Source organism: Kickxella alabastrina, assembly GCF_025024165.1.
Source record: "Kickxella alabastrina strain RSA 675 chromosome Unknown BX661scaffold_19, whole genome shotgun sequence".
NCBI classification, from domain to species: domain Eukaryota; kingdom Fungi; phylum Kickxellomycota; class Kickxellomycetes; order Kickxellales; family Kickxellaceae; genus Kickxella; species Kickxella alabastrina.
The window spans coordinates 70,070-84,652 of NW_026251490.1; the positions used below are offsets into that span (position 1 = coordinate 70,070).

At 46.9% G+C, this 14,583-nt stretch overlaps 7 protein-coding genes across 7 annotated transcripts; 5 read left to right on the forward strand and 2 right to left on the reverse strand.

Moving 5' to 3' along the window:
- Positions 1-794: 794 nt before the first annotated feature.
- On the forward strand, positions 795-2,337 carry BX661DRAFT_185676 (ribosomal L28e protein family-domain-containing protein). The gene has a single exon (XM_051536842.1). The coding sequence runs from the start codon at positions 914-916 to the stop codon at positions 1,973-1,975; it is 1,062 nt and encodes a 353-aa protein (XP_051389990.1). The 5' UTR covers positions 795-913; the 3' UTR covers positions 1,976-2,337.
- A 125-nt stretch (positions 2,338-2,462) lies between these two features.
- Positions 2,463-3,592, forward strand: BX661DRAFT_185677 (uncharacterized protein). Its single transcript, XM_051536843.1, has one exon. The coding sequence runs from the start codon at positions 2,660-2,662 to the stop codon at positions 3,512-3,514; it is 855 nt and encodes a 284-aa protein (XP_051389991.1). The 5' UTR covers positions 2,463-2,659; the 3' UTR covers positions 3,515-3,592.
- On the reverse strand, positions 3,521-4,837 carry BX661DRAFT_185678 (uncharacterized protein). The gene has a single exon (XM_051536844.1). It carries the CDS (start codon positions 4,739-4,741, stop codon positions 3,599-3,601), a length of 1,143 nt encoding a protein of 380 aa, XP_051389992.1. The 5' UTR covers positions 4,742-4,837; the 3' UTR covers positions 3,521-3,598.
- A 44-nt stretch (positions 4,838-4,881) lies between these two features.
- BX661DRAFT_194326 (adenylate kinase-domain-containing protein) lies at positions 4,882-6,511 on the forward strand (the record flags this gene model as incomplete). Its single annotated transcript, XM_051537868.1, has 3 exons — positions 4,882-4,890; positions 5,350-5,409; positions 5,891-6,511. The coding sequence occupies 3 exons, from the start codon at positions 4,882-4,884 to the stop codon at positions 6,509-6,511; spliced, it is 690 nt and encodes a 229-aa protein (XP_051389993.1).
- Positions 6,512-6,929: 418 nt separating this feature from the next.
- Positions 6,930-8,647, reverse strand: BX661DRAFT_145097 (kinase-like domain-containing protein; the record flags this gene model as incomplete). Its single annotated transcript, XM_051533091.1, has 3 exons — positions 6,930-7,131; positions 7,168-7,747; positions 8,170-8,647. The coding sequence occupies 3 exons, from the start codon at positions 8,645-8,647 to the stop codon at positions 6,930-6,932; spliced, it is 1,260 nt and encodes a 419-aa protein (XP_051389994.1).
- Positions 8,648-11,803: 3,156 nt separating this feature from the next.
- BX661DRAFT_45757 (uncharacterized protein) lies at positions 11,804-13,065 on the forward strand. Its single transcript, XM_051539183.1, has 3 exons — positions 11,804-12,278; positions 12,440-12,606; positions 12,814-13,065. The coding sequence occupies exons 1-3, from the start codon at positions 11,912-11,914 to the stop codon at positions 12,961-12,963; spliced, it is 684 nt and encodes a 227-aa protein (XP_051389995.1). The 5' UTR covers positions 11,804-11,911; the 3' UTR covers positions 12,964-13,065.
- A 1,086-nt stretch (positions 13,066-14,151) lies between these two features.
- On the forward strand, positions 14,152-14,376 carry BX661DRAFT_130571 (uncharacterized protein; the record flags this gene model as incomplete). Its single annotated transcript, XM_051532544.1, has 1 exon — positions 14,152-14,376. A coding segment is annotated over one exon (225 nt), but the record flags the coding sequence as incomplete, so codon positions are not given.
- Between the last annotated feature and the right edge of the window lie 207 nt (positions 14,377-14,583).

Below are 14,583 nucleotides of genomic sequence, written 5' to 3' on the forward strand. Positions count from 1 at the left end.
CGATCCCAACGCCGCTGATCCCAATACCCGTGCCAACACCACCAACCGAGGAGCCCAAAGCTCCACCGCCAAAAAACTCTGACAAGAGGTGCAGCATCGGCCACCAGTCGTAGTTAATATCACGCTGCTGCAGCGTGACAAACAGCTTCTTTACGCGCACCGCCGCCTGTTGCCCGCGCCCTGTGCTGCGCATGCGCTTCTGCATATCCTCAACCAAGTCCAGGGAGTCGCGCCGGTTGGCCACTAGTGTAATGTTGCTTTCGGCGATTTTGCGCATGTACCGCATTGTTTGATTTCTGCTAGCGACTTCCTCGGCGGTGTTGGCTGGCCCAAGGCCGCCGAGGAATGTCTCCATGTATCTGTAGAGTGCCTGGTCGAGTTCTGTAGATTCCATTGGTCTTTTTTAACTTGTGGAAGTAAAAATAATGTGAATGTAATCCTATGAATTTATTGTTTGTTTATTTATTTATTTATTTTATGTATGTATATGTGTGTGCGTGTGTGTGAGCGAGTGAATTGGTGAGTGAGTGAGTGAGTGCGAAATGTGAGGGGGGATAAAACACAGCTAACGCGTGGAATTACCAAGTTATAAATTGTTGATTTATTCTTTTGTTGACCTTATTTACGCTAAATGCCTTGATCGAGAGGGAGGTGGAGAGAAAATAGAAGGCTGAATGCCTTGATCGATTACCGAACAATCAATCACCCCAAATTTTCCTCGAATCAGTTTTTTTTTTCTCCAATTTTTTTTTTTCCTCTTCGTCTTTTTTTTTCAAAGCTTAAATACAAAAAAAATACAAGCCAAATACTCGTCCCATCTCAATAACCAAAAATAAAATATTAGATCACTCTCCCTTTTTTTTCTATTTTCACTATAATTATTCACACCTTCTTTTTTTAATTTAGAAAAAAAATGAACAACGACGGTATTGTCTGGGAGGTTCTCAACAACCAGTTTTGTTCTTACAAGGTCAAAACCGACAGCGGCAACCTCTGCCGGCACCCGCACAACCTCACCGGTCGCTGTAACCGACGTGAATGTCCTCTAGCCAACAGCAAATACGCTACCGTCCGTGAACGCGGCGGACGCATTACCCTATGCATGAAAACCGCCGAGCGCGCTCACATGCCGGCAAAACAATGGCAAATAATTGAGCTCCCCAAGAGTTTTGCCGAAGCCCTCGATGCCATCGACAAGCACCTTCTGTACTGGCCCAATTGGATGACCAACATGTGCAAGCAGAGGCTGACCAAGATTACCCAGTATCTGATTCGCATGCGGAAGCTCAAACTGAAGAATAAACATACTTTGGTGCCGATTAAGAAGAAGCTCGAGAGGAGGGAGAAGTCTAGGGAGATTAAGGCAGAGGCTGCGGCGAGGCTGGATCAGTCGATTGAGAAGGAGCTTTTGGAGAGGCTGAAGAACAAGGCGTATGGTGATCAGCCGCTGAATGTTAATGAGGCTGTGTGGAAGGAGATTTTGGGCGGTGACGCGGTTGAGGTGGAGTCGGATGTGACTACGGAGGATGAGTTGGAGGATGAGGTGGAGTATGAGATGGAGGATGAGGAGGAGGAGCGGGAGCGGGAGAGGAACACTGATGGGTTTGCGCATGAGTTTGTTTCGGACGACAGTGATATGGAGGACCCTAGCGATATGGAGAATGACATGGAGGATCTGCTGGACATGTCGGCGTCCGAGCTCAGCTCAGGCGAGGAAGAGGACTCAGAGGAGGGCTCGGATGAGGAAGGTGACTCTGCTGGCGAGGAGCAGGAGGATATCGAGGATAGCGATGTTAGCGAGGATAGCGGCGAGGAGAGTGATGCGAAGCCGGCGGCGAAGAGTAACGGAAAGCGCCCTGCGGCCCCGGTGGCTCGCCCCAAGCCCACAAAGCGGACCAAGAAGCACGGCCCACGTGTCGAGGTCGAATACGAGACAGAGTCGGCTGCCGTGGACAGTATGCTTACCAACTGGTAACTTCGAAACGAATAGCTTTATATTTCTTTTCTACATATACTTTTTTCTTTTACATTTCCTTTTTTTAAAAATCTATAAATTTACATGATCAAGTCCGTTGGCAGAGCAGCAAGCAACAAAAAAAGTAAAGCAAAAAAAATATATATATACAAGAGTGTGCAACGTTTAGTTAGTTGCTGTTTGCTGCTTGCTGTTGGAGAGAGATTTTTTGGGCTGTAACTGCTTGTGCTGATTGGCCTCTGAAATATGAAGAGTAGTTAGTTGTTTGTGTGTGGTATGTGTGGAGAAATTTTTTTGTATTGAATTTTTTGTATTTTTGTGTGTGCGAAACACAATGAACATGCTGTCTTTGTCAGCGAGCGAGTGGTGGGGTGTGTGTGTGGGGGGGGGGGAGAGGGAGGATATGCAACCCGTGCCTAATTATAGCCCAATTAGTTATTTTACTTTGCACAATATTTTTCAATAGAAAAAGACAAAGGCTTTTATTCTTCTTTGCTTGCTTGTTTGGATTTTTCTTGTTTTTATACTTTCCCTTCTCTTTTTTTGCCATTATTAAGTCTCTCTTTCTCCTTATTTTTATTGCATATACCCGGTACCTACACTTTTTCCCCTATTCATTCCGACTTTAGCGCACTTGTCCTCACACCCAATCCATTTGAATTCCTTTAAACTCAATTCGCAGGCATGACAGACTTTCTCGATGCGGCCAACTTTACACCAGTGCTGGGACTCACCGACACTATAGCCACCTCATTTCCGATAGCGGGCAATGCCAATGCATTCACGTCCGAAATCGACGGACTATCGGCGTCCGACTCCCTGCTGGCCTCCATTCTGATGATTTTCGTGTCTGAAATCGGTGACAAGACGTTCCTAATAGCAGCGATCCTGGCAATGAGCAACCCACGGCTGACCATCTTTCTCGCAGCATGCTCGGCACTTTGGCTCATGTCCATCTTATCTGCATTCCTGGGCCACGCCGCAGTGACGTTTATCCCGATGTCCTGGGTGTCCATTGCGGCCGCCGTTATGTTCCTCGTGTTTGGAATCAAGCTTCTCGGGGAGGCGCGCGAGATGGACGGCAGCGAGATTGCGAAGGAGATGGATAGTGTGGAGGCGGAGCTTAGCGAGAAGGATGCAAAGGGATTGGAGGCCGGAGAAGGAACAGAGTTTAGCGTCAATGTGCACGGCGACCGCGCTGTGGCAGCTTCTGCGGAGGCGCGTGGCGGTGTGGTAGGCGCAGTGAAGAATCTGTTTAGTCTGTTGTTGTCGCCGGTGTTCGTTGAGACTTTTGTCCTGGTGTTTCTGGCTGAATGGGGGGATCGCTCGCAGCTGGCGACGATTGCGCTGGGCGCTGCGCGCAACGTGTATGGGGTGGCTGCTGGGACTATCCTCGGGCATACGTGCTGCACTGGGGTGGCAGTTGTCGGCGGACAGCTGCTTGCCAAGCGGATATCTGTGAAAAAGGTCACGTGTGCTGGCGGCATTCTGTTTATTGTCTTTTCAATCATGTATGGTTACGAGGCTATCTCTGCTTAAGAACATTTTTTATAAATATTTTCAATTGGATTTTTTTTGGTAATACATGACGGGGCACGGAGATCCTCGTGTAAGGTTTTATTTCTATGTACAGTAAAAGTCAGCATGCTTGTTGGCCTCTGCCTGGAGCTCGCGCGGTGTGTACCCACGGCGGCCGATTTTGTCGCGCAGAGCGAATTTGAGACTGCGATAGATCTGGCTCCATAAAGCGGCAAAGTCCGGATGGCTCCTGCCGACGCCCCGCTCCTTCAATGCAGCAATAATAAGCTGCTTTGCTATTTTTTTATTCTCCATTTCCATCTCCTCGCTCTCCTTCTCCAAAAGCAAAACAGAAGCAGGCTGTGGTGGGGTGTCTGAGCGTAGGCTTTGCTGGCGCATTAGTGCTTCGATATCCGTCAGCGTCATCTTGCCATTGCATCCAGCTACCCTCCTTAGCCCAATGTTTATTGATGCTGAGTCTTCTTGTGGTCTGATGGGGTCGTGGATTAGGAAACTCTCGGCTGACATTGCCCGCTGTTGCATCCGGGCCTGCTCGCTACTGTTGCTTTTGCGCGCCAACAATCTGACAAAATCCATCTCCACACCAAGCTCATTTTCCTCCCCATTACTCTCGCTATTTTCTCCACAGTGGTTATTGGAAAGAACCCCAAAATCTACCGATTCCAACGGCTGCGCGAGCAGGTGAAGAACCAGCTGCCACTGCATATTCTGCCAAACCACATACACCAACGCATACGAGCAATTGGCGCCCGCAGGCAACAGCCAGTCAACCACCGCACCAATCGACTCCTTTGCGAACGGATCATCGTTATCAGATGAGCCTTGGGAAACCTCCATATGGGCGAGAATAGCCTGAGAGCCTGTATGAACCAACTGCTCCTTCGCGGGGTTGTGTGTGGAAAGGGGCAGGATTCGGTGTATTAGGCCGTTGATGTATTGCTGCGAATCTTGGGTTTCTGCGTTCAGGTAGAGAGCGAAACATGCGGGTGTCAGGAGTAATGGTGGGATGGAGGGTAGTGATACTGGGCGGAGAAAACGAAGGTGGCCGTTAGCCGGTGCTGTTGGTGGTGCAGTATTAGGGCTGGGCGGCGTTAGGTGTTGGAGAATCGCTGTTGCTTGGATAGTGGGTCCACCGACGAGATCGACTTTTGCTTTCCATAAAACATGCTGCTGCTGCTTCTGTAATACTTGTGGTGACGGTAATGCTTTGTCTATAGTGATGCTCATTCTTTATTTGTTGCGGTATCGGTGTGTGTGTGTGTGTGTGCGAAGTAAAATTTGGTTGTGGATAAGACGCGTGTTGGAAATAAAAAATGAAAGGATTATCTGCTTTGTGGTAAACAAATAACTTTTTTTATGCAACAGTGATGGTGGCAGCATATTATTTGCGAGGCAATCTCGCGTTTATGGTGTGAGAGTTTTTTTTATTTGCCAACTTTTATCTTAACGAATCATTAAAAGCTGGCAAGTAGAAATCAGCTGGCTCTGACCCCGATAAAAAAACCCACCTTGTATAAAAAAAACTGCAAGTTCCTACTTTTTTCTTCACTTTCTTTTTTTATATAAATTTATTCACTTTCCTACTCTTCTATTCAATTTCAATTTCACTTTTTCGAATGCTCGCAAGGACCCGCCAATACCACAGCAGCAGCGGCACCAGCACGCTTGTGTTTCTCGGGCGCCATATAAACTCTGGCGGCTTATTTGTTCCCAAAAGACACCAAACCACTATATCCACCTCAGCCTCCTCTTTATCTGCGGAAACTGCCACCGCTGTGACTACTGAATCTGCTGCGGATATTCTTGGTGATCAGAACATTCCCTCTTCCAACCAGCTCATTAAGCGATTCACTCGTAATGGTGTTCCTCTGAGAATGCTTATTCTTGGAGCTCCGGTAAGTTTTATTCATCTTTTTTTGGTTTATCCATGTGAATTAGAAATATTTTCTTTGTTTATCTTGTGTTCTGTCTATCTGTTTGTCCCCCTCGCTCTTACCCCCATTCGCTTGGTCTTTTTTTTTGCTCACACTGATTTATTGATAACAGCAGGCAGAGATGGACAAGGCAAATAGCAGTCACATGTTGCATGTAAATACTATTTTTTTGCGATCCAGTTTTGCTGTTTTCTATTATTTGTACCCGTAAATTAAAAAAGTGCACTGTTCTGGATTTGGGAAAATTTCACAGGCCAAAATGAAAAAAAGATAAGCTAAGATAAACTAAAAGAACGGAATAGATTTACAACATTCAATGTCACGCGTTCAATATAATCTATTTTCCCACAAAAAATCATCCAATTAATATTGCTTTAAAAAATAACTTATCTCCGTTATCTGTATTATCCTCGTTTTTTTATATTCTGGCCTCGCAAGATAGGGTGCCGGCAAGGGCACGCAATCTTCTCGTATCCGCAACCACTTTGCCGTAACAACCATTTCCAGCGGCGACGTTCTGCGCCGCAACATTCTGGAGCAAACACCCGCCGGCCAACAAGCCCAAGTATCTGTCGCTCGCGGAGAACTAGTACCGGACAACCTAATAGTCAGCCTAATCCGCAACGAACTCGAAACTATTCAAAACAACAACTGGCTTCTCGACGGCTTCCCCCGCAACCTTGCACAAGCCCAAGCACTAGACCAAATGCTCCTAGCCACGGACCAGCCGCTCAACGCTGTTGTTAATTTGAATGTCCCAGAGCATGTTATTCTCAATCGCATCATCGAGAGATACGTGCATGTGCCTTCGGGTAGGGTTTATAACCTGACATATAATCCGCCAAAAGTGCCCGGCGTGGATGACATCACGGGGGAGCCCCTGGAGCATCGTCCAGATGATAACCCGGAGTCATTTAAGAGACGCTTGCAGCAGTACCATGCGTTGACGGAGCCTTTGCTGGAATATTACAGGAAGGCTGGCGTTTTGGCATCGTTTGCCGGTGATACTTCGGATATCATTTTCCCTCAGCTTAAGGAATTCCTTGATGAGCGTTTTGACTGAAAACGGAAGAAAACATATTGATTGAATTGATTTATCTTTTAAATGTGTGTGGGTTTCTTTTTTCCTATTACATTTAACAAATATTTAAAAGAAAAAAGATTTATTCATATATATTGATATATTCTGATATATGGTGATTATAAAGTATTATTAAGTGTCTTGTTCCTTTCTTTTTTAATCGGTTTTTAATCTGTGACGCAAATAGAAAAAAGAAGTTGAATGCTGGGATGTTATGATGTGGGGAGAAAAAGGGAAGAAGGAAAGAAAAGTAAAAAAGGGAGGGAAGGAAGAAGAATAAAAGTGTAAAAAGAAATGACAGGAGATGTTAAGCGTATGAATATATGAAAAAATTGTAAGTAGCCGCATGTGCACAAAACCATTCCTCCTCCCCAAAATGAAGAGCGAATAAGGTTTCCTTTTAGTCGTGCTCCACAGCCGTCGAGTCGCCCTCAGTCCACCTCGAATCTGAACTGTTCTCCTTCTGAACATACACGCCAAAGTCCTCATCGCAATCGTGAAGAATCGTCATAGACTCAAATTTTTCAAAAGGATCCACGCCCTTCCGATTCGGATCCGTAGTCCACAAGTTCTCTCTCTCAATATCCAACGACGTCGAATCCCTCCCATGCGACTGATGCCGCCTCTGGTCCTGCGACGGCTCATAAGTCAATGCAAACTGCAACAACTGCTGCTTCTGCGGATCTGCCAGCGGCAGGATCGGCGGCGTACGGTTACGCAAGAGCGCCCAAGTAATATTCTTGAACCACGGGTTCTGCTTCACATCAGCGGCGCCCGCCCGCGAGCCCAACCTCTTCTTGTCACTCTTGGCCAAAAGCCGCCGCACCAATGCCCGGCAGGACGCAGAGATTACTTGGTGGGTTGGTGGGCCCAAAAACACAATATCGGACTTTAGGATATTGCGGAATGTCGCATTGCGGTTTGAGCCCTTGAAGGGCGTGCTGCCGTAAAGCATCTCGAAAATTAGAATTCCTAGTGTCCACCAGTCAACGGCGCTCGAGTGACCGACGCCCTTGATGACCTCGGGTGCGATGTATTCTTCGGTGCCCACGAATGAGTTTGTGCGCAGGCCAGCTGTGCATGAGCGCGTATCCACCGAAGGCAGGCTGTAGAAAAATGTCGAGTTCTTCATCACTGTGGGCGAGCCTGGTGGGTCGGATTGCTTTGACAGGTCGAAATCAGTCAGCATGATGTGCCCCGTTTCGTGCAGCAGGATATCTAATGTACAAAGAAAAAGATAGGAAAAAAAGAACCATTGTTATTTAGTAGCTGGTCTGTTTTTTTTTTGTTTTTGAGAGCATCAACAAAAATAAAAATGTAAAAAAAAACCACGACATTAAAATGAAAACATTTCGAATGACAGTAACAGTTTGGCAGGCGGTTGTAATTATCCTGAGTGCAGATGAATGGCCCTCCGCCTCATTTTTCTCCCCAACGCCTGCCGCCTCTGAGTCCAATATATGCACGCAATTTCTTGCATTAATGCAAATGCAGACAATTCGCGTAAAGAAGAAAAACATGTTGACCGTCGATACCAAATCACATCACAGGCAACAAGACGCGAACTGCAGGATTATCAAGCAACATCATCGCAAAGCAAAGCAAAGCAAAAAACAACGCAAAAACAAAAAAACACTTACTTTCTGGCTTGAGGTCTCTGTAAATAAACCCAGAGAGATGTAGGTACTCGAGCGCACAGGTGACCTCGGCAGCATAGAACTTTGCGTCCTCCTCGGGAAGGCACTTGCCGGGACGCGACTGCAGCACGCGGAAGAACTCACCACCGATGCAGTAGTCCATGCAGAAATAAAGACGCTCGTCGCTCTGAAACGTGTGGTACAGCGTGACGATGAAGGGGAAGTTGGCCGTCGCCAAGATCTCCTGTTCGGCCAAAACGCGCTTGATTTTATTGCGCTTGATCATCTCAGCCTTGGCCAGCACCTTCATGGCATACAGCTTGCCCGTCTCCTTGTGGCGCACCAGGTACACCTTGCCGACGTCACCCTTGCCGAGCATCTTGATCTTTGTAAAGCTCTTCGGCCCAACCGAAATCTTCTGCACACGCATCGAGTTACTCGAGTACGTCCGCCGGATGGTGGTTGCGCCCGATCTGACCATTGACTGACCGCCAGGCGTCGCTGACGTCGGTGTGAACTGGCTGCGAATGCTGCTGGGGCTATCTATGCTGTCGCCAAATCCAGAGTGGCCGCCGCCCACGGACGACTGCAGACTGCGTACGCTTTGGTTGCTGATGCTGATGGTGTAGCCGCTGTTCAGCGGCGGCGGCTTTGAGAACTTTGATGTCAGAACGTCGCCAGCCATCGAGCTGGCCTTTTTCAGCTGCCCTGGAAGCCGCACCGCCGACGCCGCACCACCGCCGCCCACCAATGATGATGCGGACGCAGCATGGTGTACGGCTGAATTCTTTGTCGAGTGCGGATACAGGTGTGAGCTCGAGGCCGAGGTCCCCTGTGTGTACGCCCGCGCGGGCATGGCAATCGTCGATACGTTTGCAGCGCTCATATCAAATGTTAAAAAAAGGTTTGTGTGTGTGAAAGAAATGGAAAATTAAATATCAAGCCGCCTTTGACAACAACGAGGGAAAACGAAAACAGGCGAGATTGCAAATGCTTGCAATAAAAAAGTGTATGCCGGTGATAAAAAAATATTTGAGAAAAAGAGAGAAAAAGGGGAGGAGTTGAAATAGAACAACGTGTTGTGTATACTAGCTTGTTTGTTCGCCACACGGTTTGGCAGCGAGTGCAGTGTATGCGGGTTTTGTGTGTGGGTTGTGAGTTGCGAGAGAGAGGGGGGGGAAAGTAAAAGTAAAAGTAAAAAATAAATGAGAAAAAAATTGCAATTTTGGCTAAAAGAAGTGAATGGGCCAAGAGAAAGAAAAAATTTACAGTCGAAAGATAAAAAGGATAACAGACAAAGAACAAAAGTGGGGACTTTTGTGCTTGCAACACCCACTTGTAGCTTGGTTTGTTAAAGCTGTAGCTGCCCTTATGCAGACCAAGGCCAAAGGCAATATAAAAAAAAGAGAGGGAGAGAGGGATATAACAAAAAAAACTGGTGTTGCTGATGCTGCTGATGCTGCTGATGCTGCTGATGCTGCTGATGCTGCTGCTGCTGCTGCCGCTGCTTCTGCGCGCTGAAATGAAATAATAAAAGTTTGGTTTAAACAAGGCAAAGGGGAAATAAAGAAGCGGAAGGGTATGTAGGCTTTCACTAATTGCTAGCAATAATAATAAAGCCGAATACGAAGAAAAAAGCGAAAGAAAAAAAAGTAAACTGATATTAGCAAAATGAAAGACGCGCATGTACGCAAATTCTGCTAAACTGCGTCTGACAATCCCTTCTGCCTTTTTCCAAAAATAAACAGGGGCGAAAAATCGTTCTTTTTTGGGTTTTGTCTGAGTGGGGAGAAGAGGGGTCACAGAATGATGTTTTGTTTTTTCATTTTGGTGGGGAGGGGAAAGGTGGAATCGTCCACACAGAAAGAGCGAAGGAAAAGAAAACAAGAAAAACAGGCTGACTGTGAAACGCAAATGGCGCTTGCTCGCAAAGATCCGCCCCATCTGCCAAACAAGGCTCTGTTCGCTGGTTCGATTGCATTGACCGCATTTGGAAAGGACAATGAAAATTTGCTGGCACTTGACCCAGTCTGCATGGCTCCTTTGGGCACAAATGGGTTGGACTCTTGCTGCAGGTGGCGTAGCATCTTTCATAAGATCCAAGGATCTTTGAGAAAGCCAGCCCCCTGGCGGAGCAAGATGATCAACGGAGCTGAAAGCTTGCTGATCAGAGACACCATTGAATCCAATACTCTTGCAAACCCGGACTCGCTTTTAAAGCAAAGCAGTGCTTTTCTTGAAACAGCGGCGGCAAGGCCTGGGGGCCCAATCCATGTGCACCCACATGTGCCAACTGCTATTTCCTCCACTCGGAAGCGCAATTAATGTGCAGATGTACTTGTTCCCTCGCTATCTTTTTTTCCGGGGAGAAGAAAATGCTAAATCATTTTTTGGCATGTGCTGCGGGCGAGCCATACTTGTCGCGGCAGATGCCGCCTCCATATAAACTTTGGCTCTTATGACGTGGGCACCGCATATGTGTGAATCGACGTCGTTGTTTCAAATATTTTGGTTACAATTTTGCCTTATTTTCATTTTATTTTGTGGATCACAGAGCCGGTACATACTCCGCACAGATTAGTCGCACGCACGCATGAATCAAACGCCCGGGTCGTTGCAGCCCTTCAACAAGCTAATAGGCACAATTTTCGATCCGCGTCGCATCTTTTCCGAGACCGGGAGTCAAAAGCAGCCGTCGCGGCAAGGCTCAGAGCCGGAATTGGGGCCGGAACCAGGAATGTAAGTGCGAGTCATCGAGTTAAAAAATGTTTCAGATTGTTTAATTTCCACTACTGCTCTGCGCCTGCGAATCACAGCCCTGGTACCGTTAAAGCAGCGTAGTTCCAATTGGGCCTGTCTGCAAAGGTAGAGCGAGCGCATTGGCTAGTATAGGATCAGAGGCTTGTGACAATCATCAGCTAATGGGTAATTTGCATTGTCTTTGTCTGTCTTTGTGCAATGTAGGGATGCCATGCCAGAGCTTCTCAAGCCGTCAATACAGAGGTTGGTGCATAAATTAGATGTGCATGCTGCATTATTTATAAACAACAAGGATATGCATTTGTTTTCTTTTGCCAAGGGGATGCCGCGCAATGTGCATATGTGCGCTGCCTGTGCAGCATGAGATATAGATTCGAAAGTGTTGTGGACAAGCCAATATGGAATAGGGGAGTTGGGGGAGTTGGCCATCCACCAAACTGGCTTGTTATTTTTGTACCTTTGCGTCCTCTGTTATTGTTATTGTTATTGTTATTGTTTGCGCTTGTTTTTTTGCTCATGTTTGCACGGCTGACAAACAAAGGTACATGCGCCCCATATATATGCAATGCTTTGTCAAATACACCGGCGATCATCACATAAGATTAACTTATTTCCAAAATTCAAGCGCCGTATGCTCACTCGTTCGCTCGGTTTTATTTTTAGATACTCTGCCAGGTGGTCAGCTGCCCAGCAGCGCCATGACTCGACCATTCGAAAATGCAAGGTAAATAATATAAAAGAAAAATTGGACACAGCGTCCGTGCACATGACATTTAACAAAGGTGTTTACACAGAATTTATGAGCGCCCAATTAATTAATCAACTTGGCGAACTCTAAAAAATGATTTTTGGTGCATTTAACGGGCAATAATCTCAACTACAACCCCTAAATCAACTCGTGGGTATCCAAACGGCATAGCTAATCGACACCAAGCTTGGGCAGCTGCAAGTCTCGCTCTGCCAGCATGACGAGTCCGCTTCAAACATGGCCTGCGAAATCAACAGCCTGGCAAGCACAAAGAGACAGCTGGCTGCCGCGAAGTCCCAGGCAGACGAGCTCATCCCGGTGCTCAAGGCACTGGAGCAGCTGTACGCCAAATTGGCCGATTCGAGCACTGCGTGGTCGACCGACCTGGTACAGCAAGAGTCCGAGTTTCGGCAGAGCCGTCACCAGCACTACCTGGATCTCCAGCAGACCATGGACGAGCAGTATGCTGAGCTGCGCCGGGACAGTGTGCACATGCGCGTGGCCAATGCCGAGCGCTCGTTCAAGCGTGACTTGGACAGCTACGTGCAGAACCAGAGTTCGCCCCGACAAAGGTCGCATACAAATGTGCCTCGGGCAGCAGCAGGTAAGATTCTAAAAACATGTGCAAGATCTTGGATCTATCACTTGAAAAAACAACAGACTTTCCCGAGTGATTAAACTATGTGCACCGTTATTGATCTGCATTGGCTTGTTCGTTTGTGAATGTAGGCAGCGCTGCTGCCAGCGTTGCTGATGTCGTGTTAGCACCGGAAAACTGGGCCGGCGGCAGTTGCGCTGACCAGGACTTTTTTGGTGACAGTGACGAAGCAGGTTTGAAATCGCTGGGCACTATCAAGCAAAGGCCCAAAAGCGGCACAATGCCAAGCGCGTTTGGTCGTCTTGCGAGCCGCCAAGGCAAACCAGCCAAGAAGGTAAGAATACCATGTGATAATTTACTTATCGCGCTTGCGGTCCGTTACCAAGAAGCACGGTGTAAAGTTATTTGCTTGGGTTTAAATGGAAACGCAGGGTCAACAGGCAGGCGTTGAAGTTTATTTTTTGCGTGCGTCCTTTTTCGACGTTAATTAAAAATATGTACACCTCTTTCTTGGTTGAAAAATTGCGTATTGTACTCATAGGGAAAGGGCTTTTCGGCGGCAGCTCGTGCCAACTACAAAGACGGTGATGAAGCGAAGATCTTTGGCGACGACGACGATGATGAACACCTGGGCGCTGAATCTCGTATGGGCTTTGTCGTTCTTGGCGACGAGGATTTTTCTGGCACGTAAGCGGAAAGAATATTCAACACCTCAGCCCACCAAAATCACCTGGACTCGTGGGCACATTCCGATTGGCTCGAGTTTGTTCATCTTGGCATTTCTTGGCATTCACAAAAAAAAAGAAATCAGTTTATTTTTGCGCGGGCAAATGCCTGCCAAGAGAAGGAAAAGTGCGCGCACAGAAGAAAAATAAAGCTCAAGCAAAAAGCACGGCTATATAAGCGAAAATGACTTGCAATTTTGCCGTGCTAATACTTGTGCTGACCAAGAGCACTTCATTTCGCTCTTGCTAGAGACGGTCGCCCATTTCGCCCCACGCCGCTCCTCTTCATCTTGTAAAGTCTCATATTTTTTTCGCGTAGTATTCTTTATAGCTCGCTTTTTACCCTTTATTTTTAAATAGCTTGCCTTAGTAGCCACCACAAATAGAAAGCTGACTTCTCTCACTCCCCCGCTAGAACATCGGAAAGAAAGCCAATCTTCTGAACACGCACGCATTTGTTTGTTCGCTCGCTCGTTCTTCATCCCCCAAAAATTTGTCCTTTCTATCTGACAAGTTTTTAGAAAGCCAGACAAATAAGAGAGGAAAAAATAAAGCGCATTTTACATAGCGCTAACCATTTCGCCACCCTCCCCCCTACCCTCCTCGCCCACTCATCTCGCTTTGCCTAAATACCAAACCAGCGCGTCTCGCCAATTTCTCTATTTAACTGCCAGCTCTTTCCTCACCATACGTCCTTTTCTTTTCTACTCATATTTTTTACATACTATCTGCCAAGCATTTTGCTCTATTCAATATTTTATTGCCCAGCTTATACATAATAAATAGCCTTTCAAGCCCATTTTTATAATCCTTTCTTTTTTTTCAAACACTTATTTTGTTTTAACAAAGAGCCCGGCAAAGTACTTTTTATTTAATAAAATACTCCGTTCCCCTTATTTTTTTACTGCCTCGCTCTCATTCACTTACTCACACTCACCCCACCAATACTACTCAGCAGCTCCACAAACTTTCCAATATCTCATATCTCCTATTTCTCTTTCTCACAACTTTTATTTTATTTTACTTATTTTTTATTTTTAAATCCCCTCTTTCACAAGTACATCTCGATACCAGCACCAGCACCAACAATGAGCGACTATGAAGAAGAAAACCTCAACTGCCGCTGGATAAACTGTGGCATTGTCTTCCGCGATGCCGAGACACTATACTCTCACATTACAAATGACCACGTCGGACGCAAGTCAACGGGCAACCTGTGCCTCCAGTGCAAGTGGGAAGACTGTACCATCTCGCGCACTAAACGCGACCACATCACGTCTCATATCCGCGTACACGTCCCCCTCAAACCCCACAAGTGTGACTTGTGTCCAAAGGCCTTCAAACGCCCTCAAGACTTGAAGAAGCACGAGAAGACGCATGCTGACGGGGATGAGGAGGAGCCGTTGGCCATTACTTCCTTCGACTACGACTACTACAACTCCTACGAACAGCCGCTGGAGCAGCAAGAGCTGCAGCTGCAGCAGGAGACGCAGCGGGAGTTCCAGCAAAAATATGAATACCCGCAGCAGTACCCGCCGTACTCGCAGTTGCCGCCGGCCAACCCCCAGTTTGGAACGCCCGTGTAC

Coding starts and splice junctions, on each gene's coding strand:
- BX661DRAFT_185676 (XM_051536842.1), top strand. CDS start 914: ATGAACAACGACGGTATTGTCTGGGAGGTTCTCAACAACCAGTTTTGT.
- BX661DRAFT_185677 (XM_051536843.1), top strand. CDS start 2,660: ATGACAGACTTTCTCGATGCGGCCAACTTTACACCAGTGCTGGGACTC.
- BX661DRAFT_185678 (XM_051536844.1), bottom strand. CDS start 4,741: ATGAGCATCACTATAGACAAAGCATTACCGTCACCACAAGTATTACAG.
- BX661DRAFT_45757 (XM_051539183.1), top strand. CDS start 11,912: ATGGCCTGCGAAATCAACAGCCTGGCAAGCACAAAGAGACAGCTGGCT. Junction 12,279..12,439: donor TGTGCCTCGGGCAGCAGCAG/GTAAGATTCTAA, acceptor ATGTCGTGTTAG/CACCGGAAAACTGGGCCGGC. Junction 12,607..12,813: donor AAGGCAAACCAGCCAAGAAG/GTAAGAATACCA, acceptor TTGTACTCATAG/GGAAAGGGCTTTTCGGCGGC.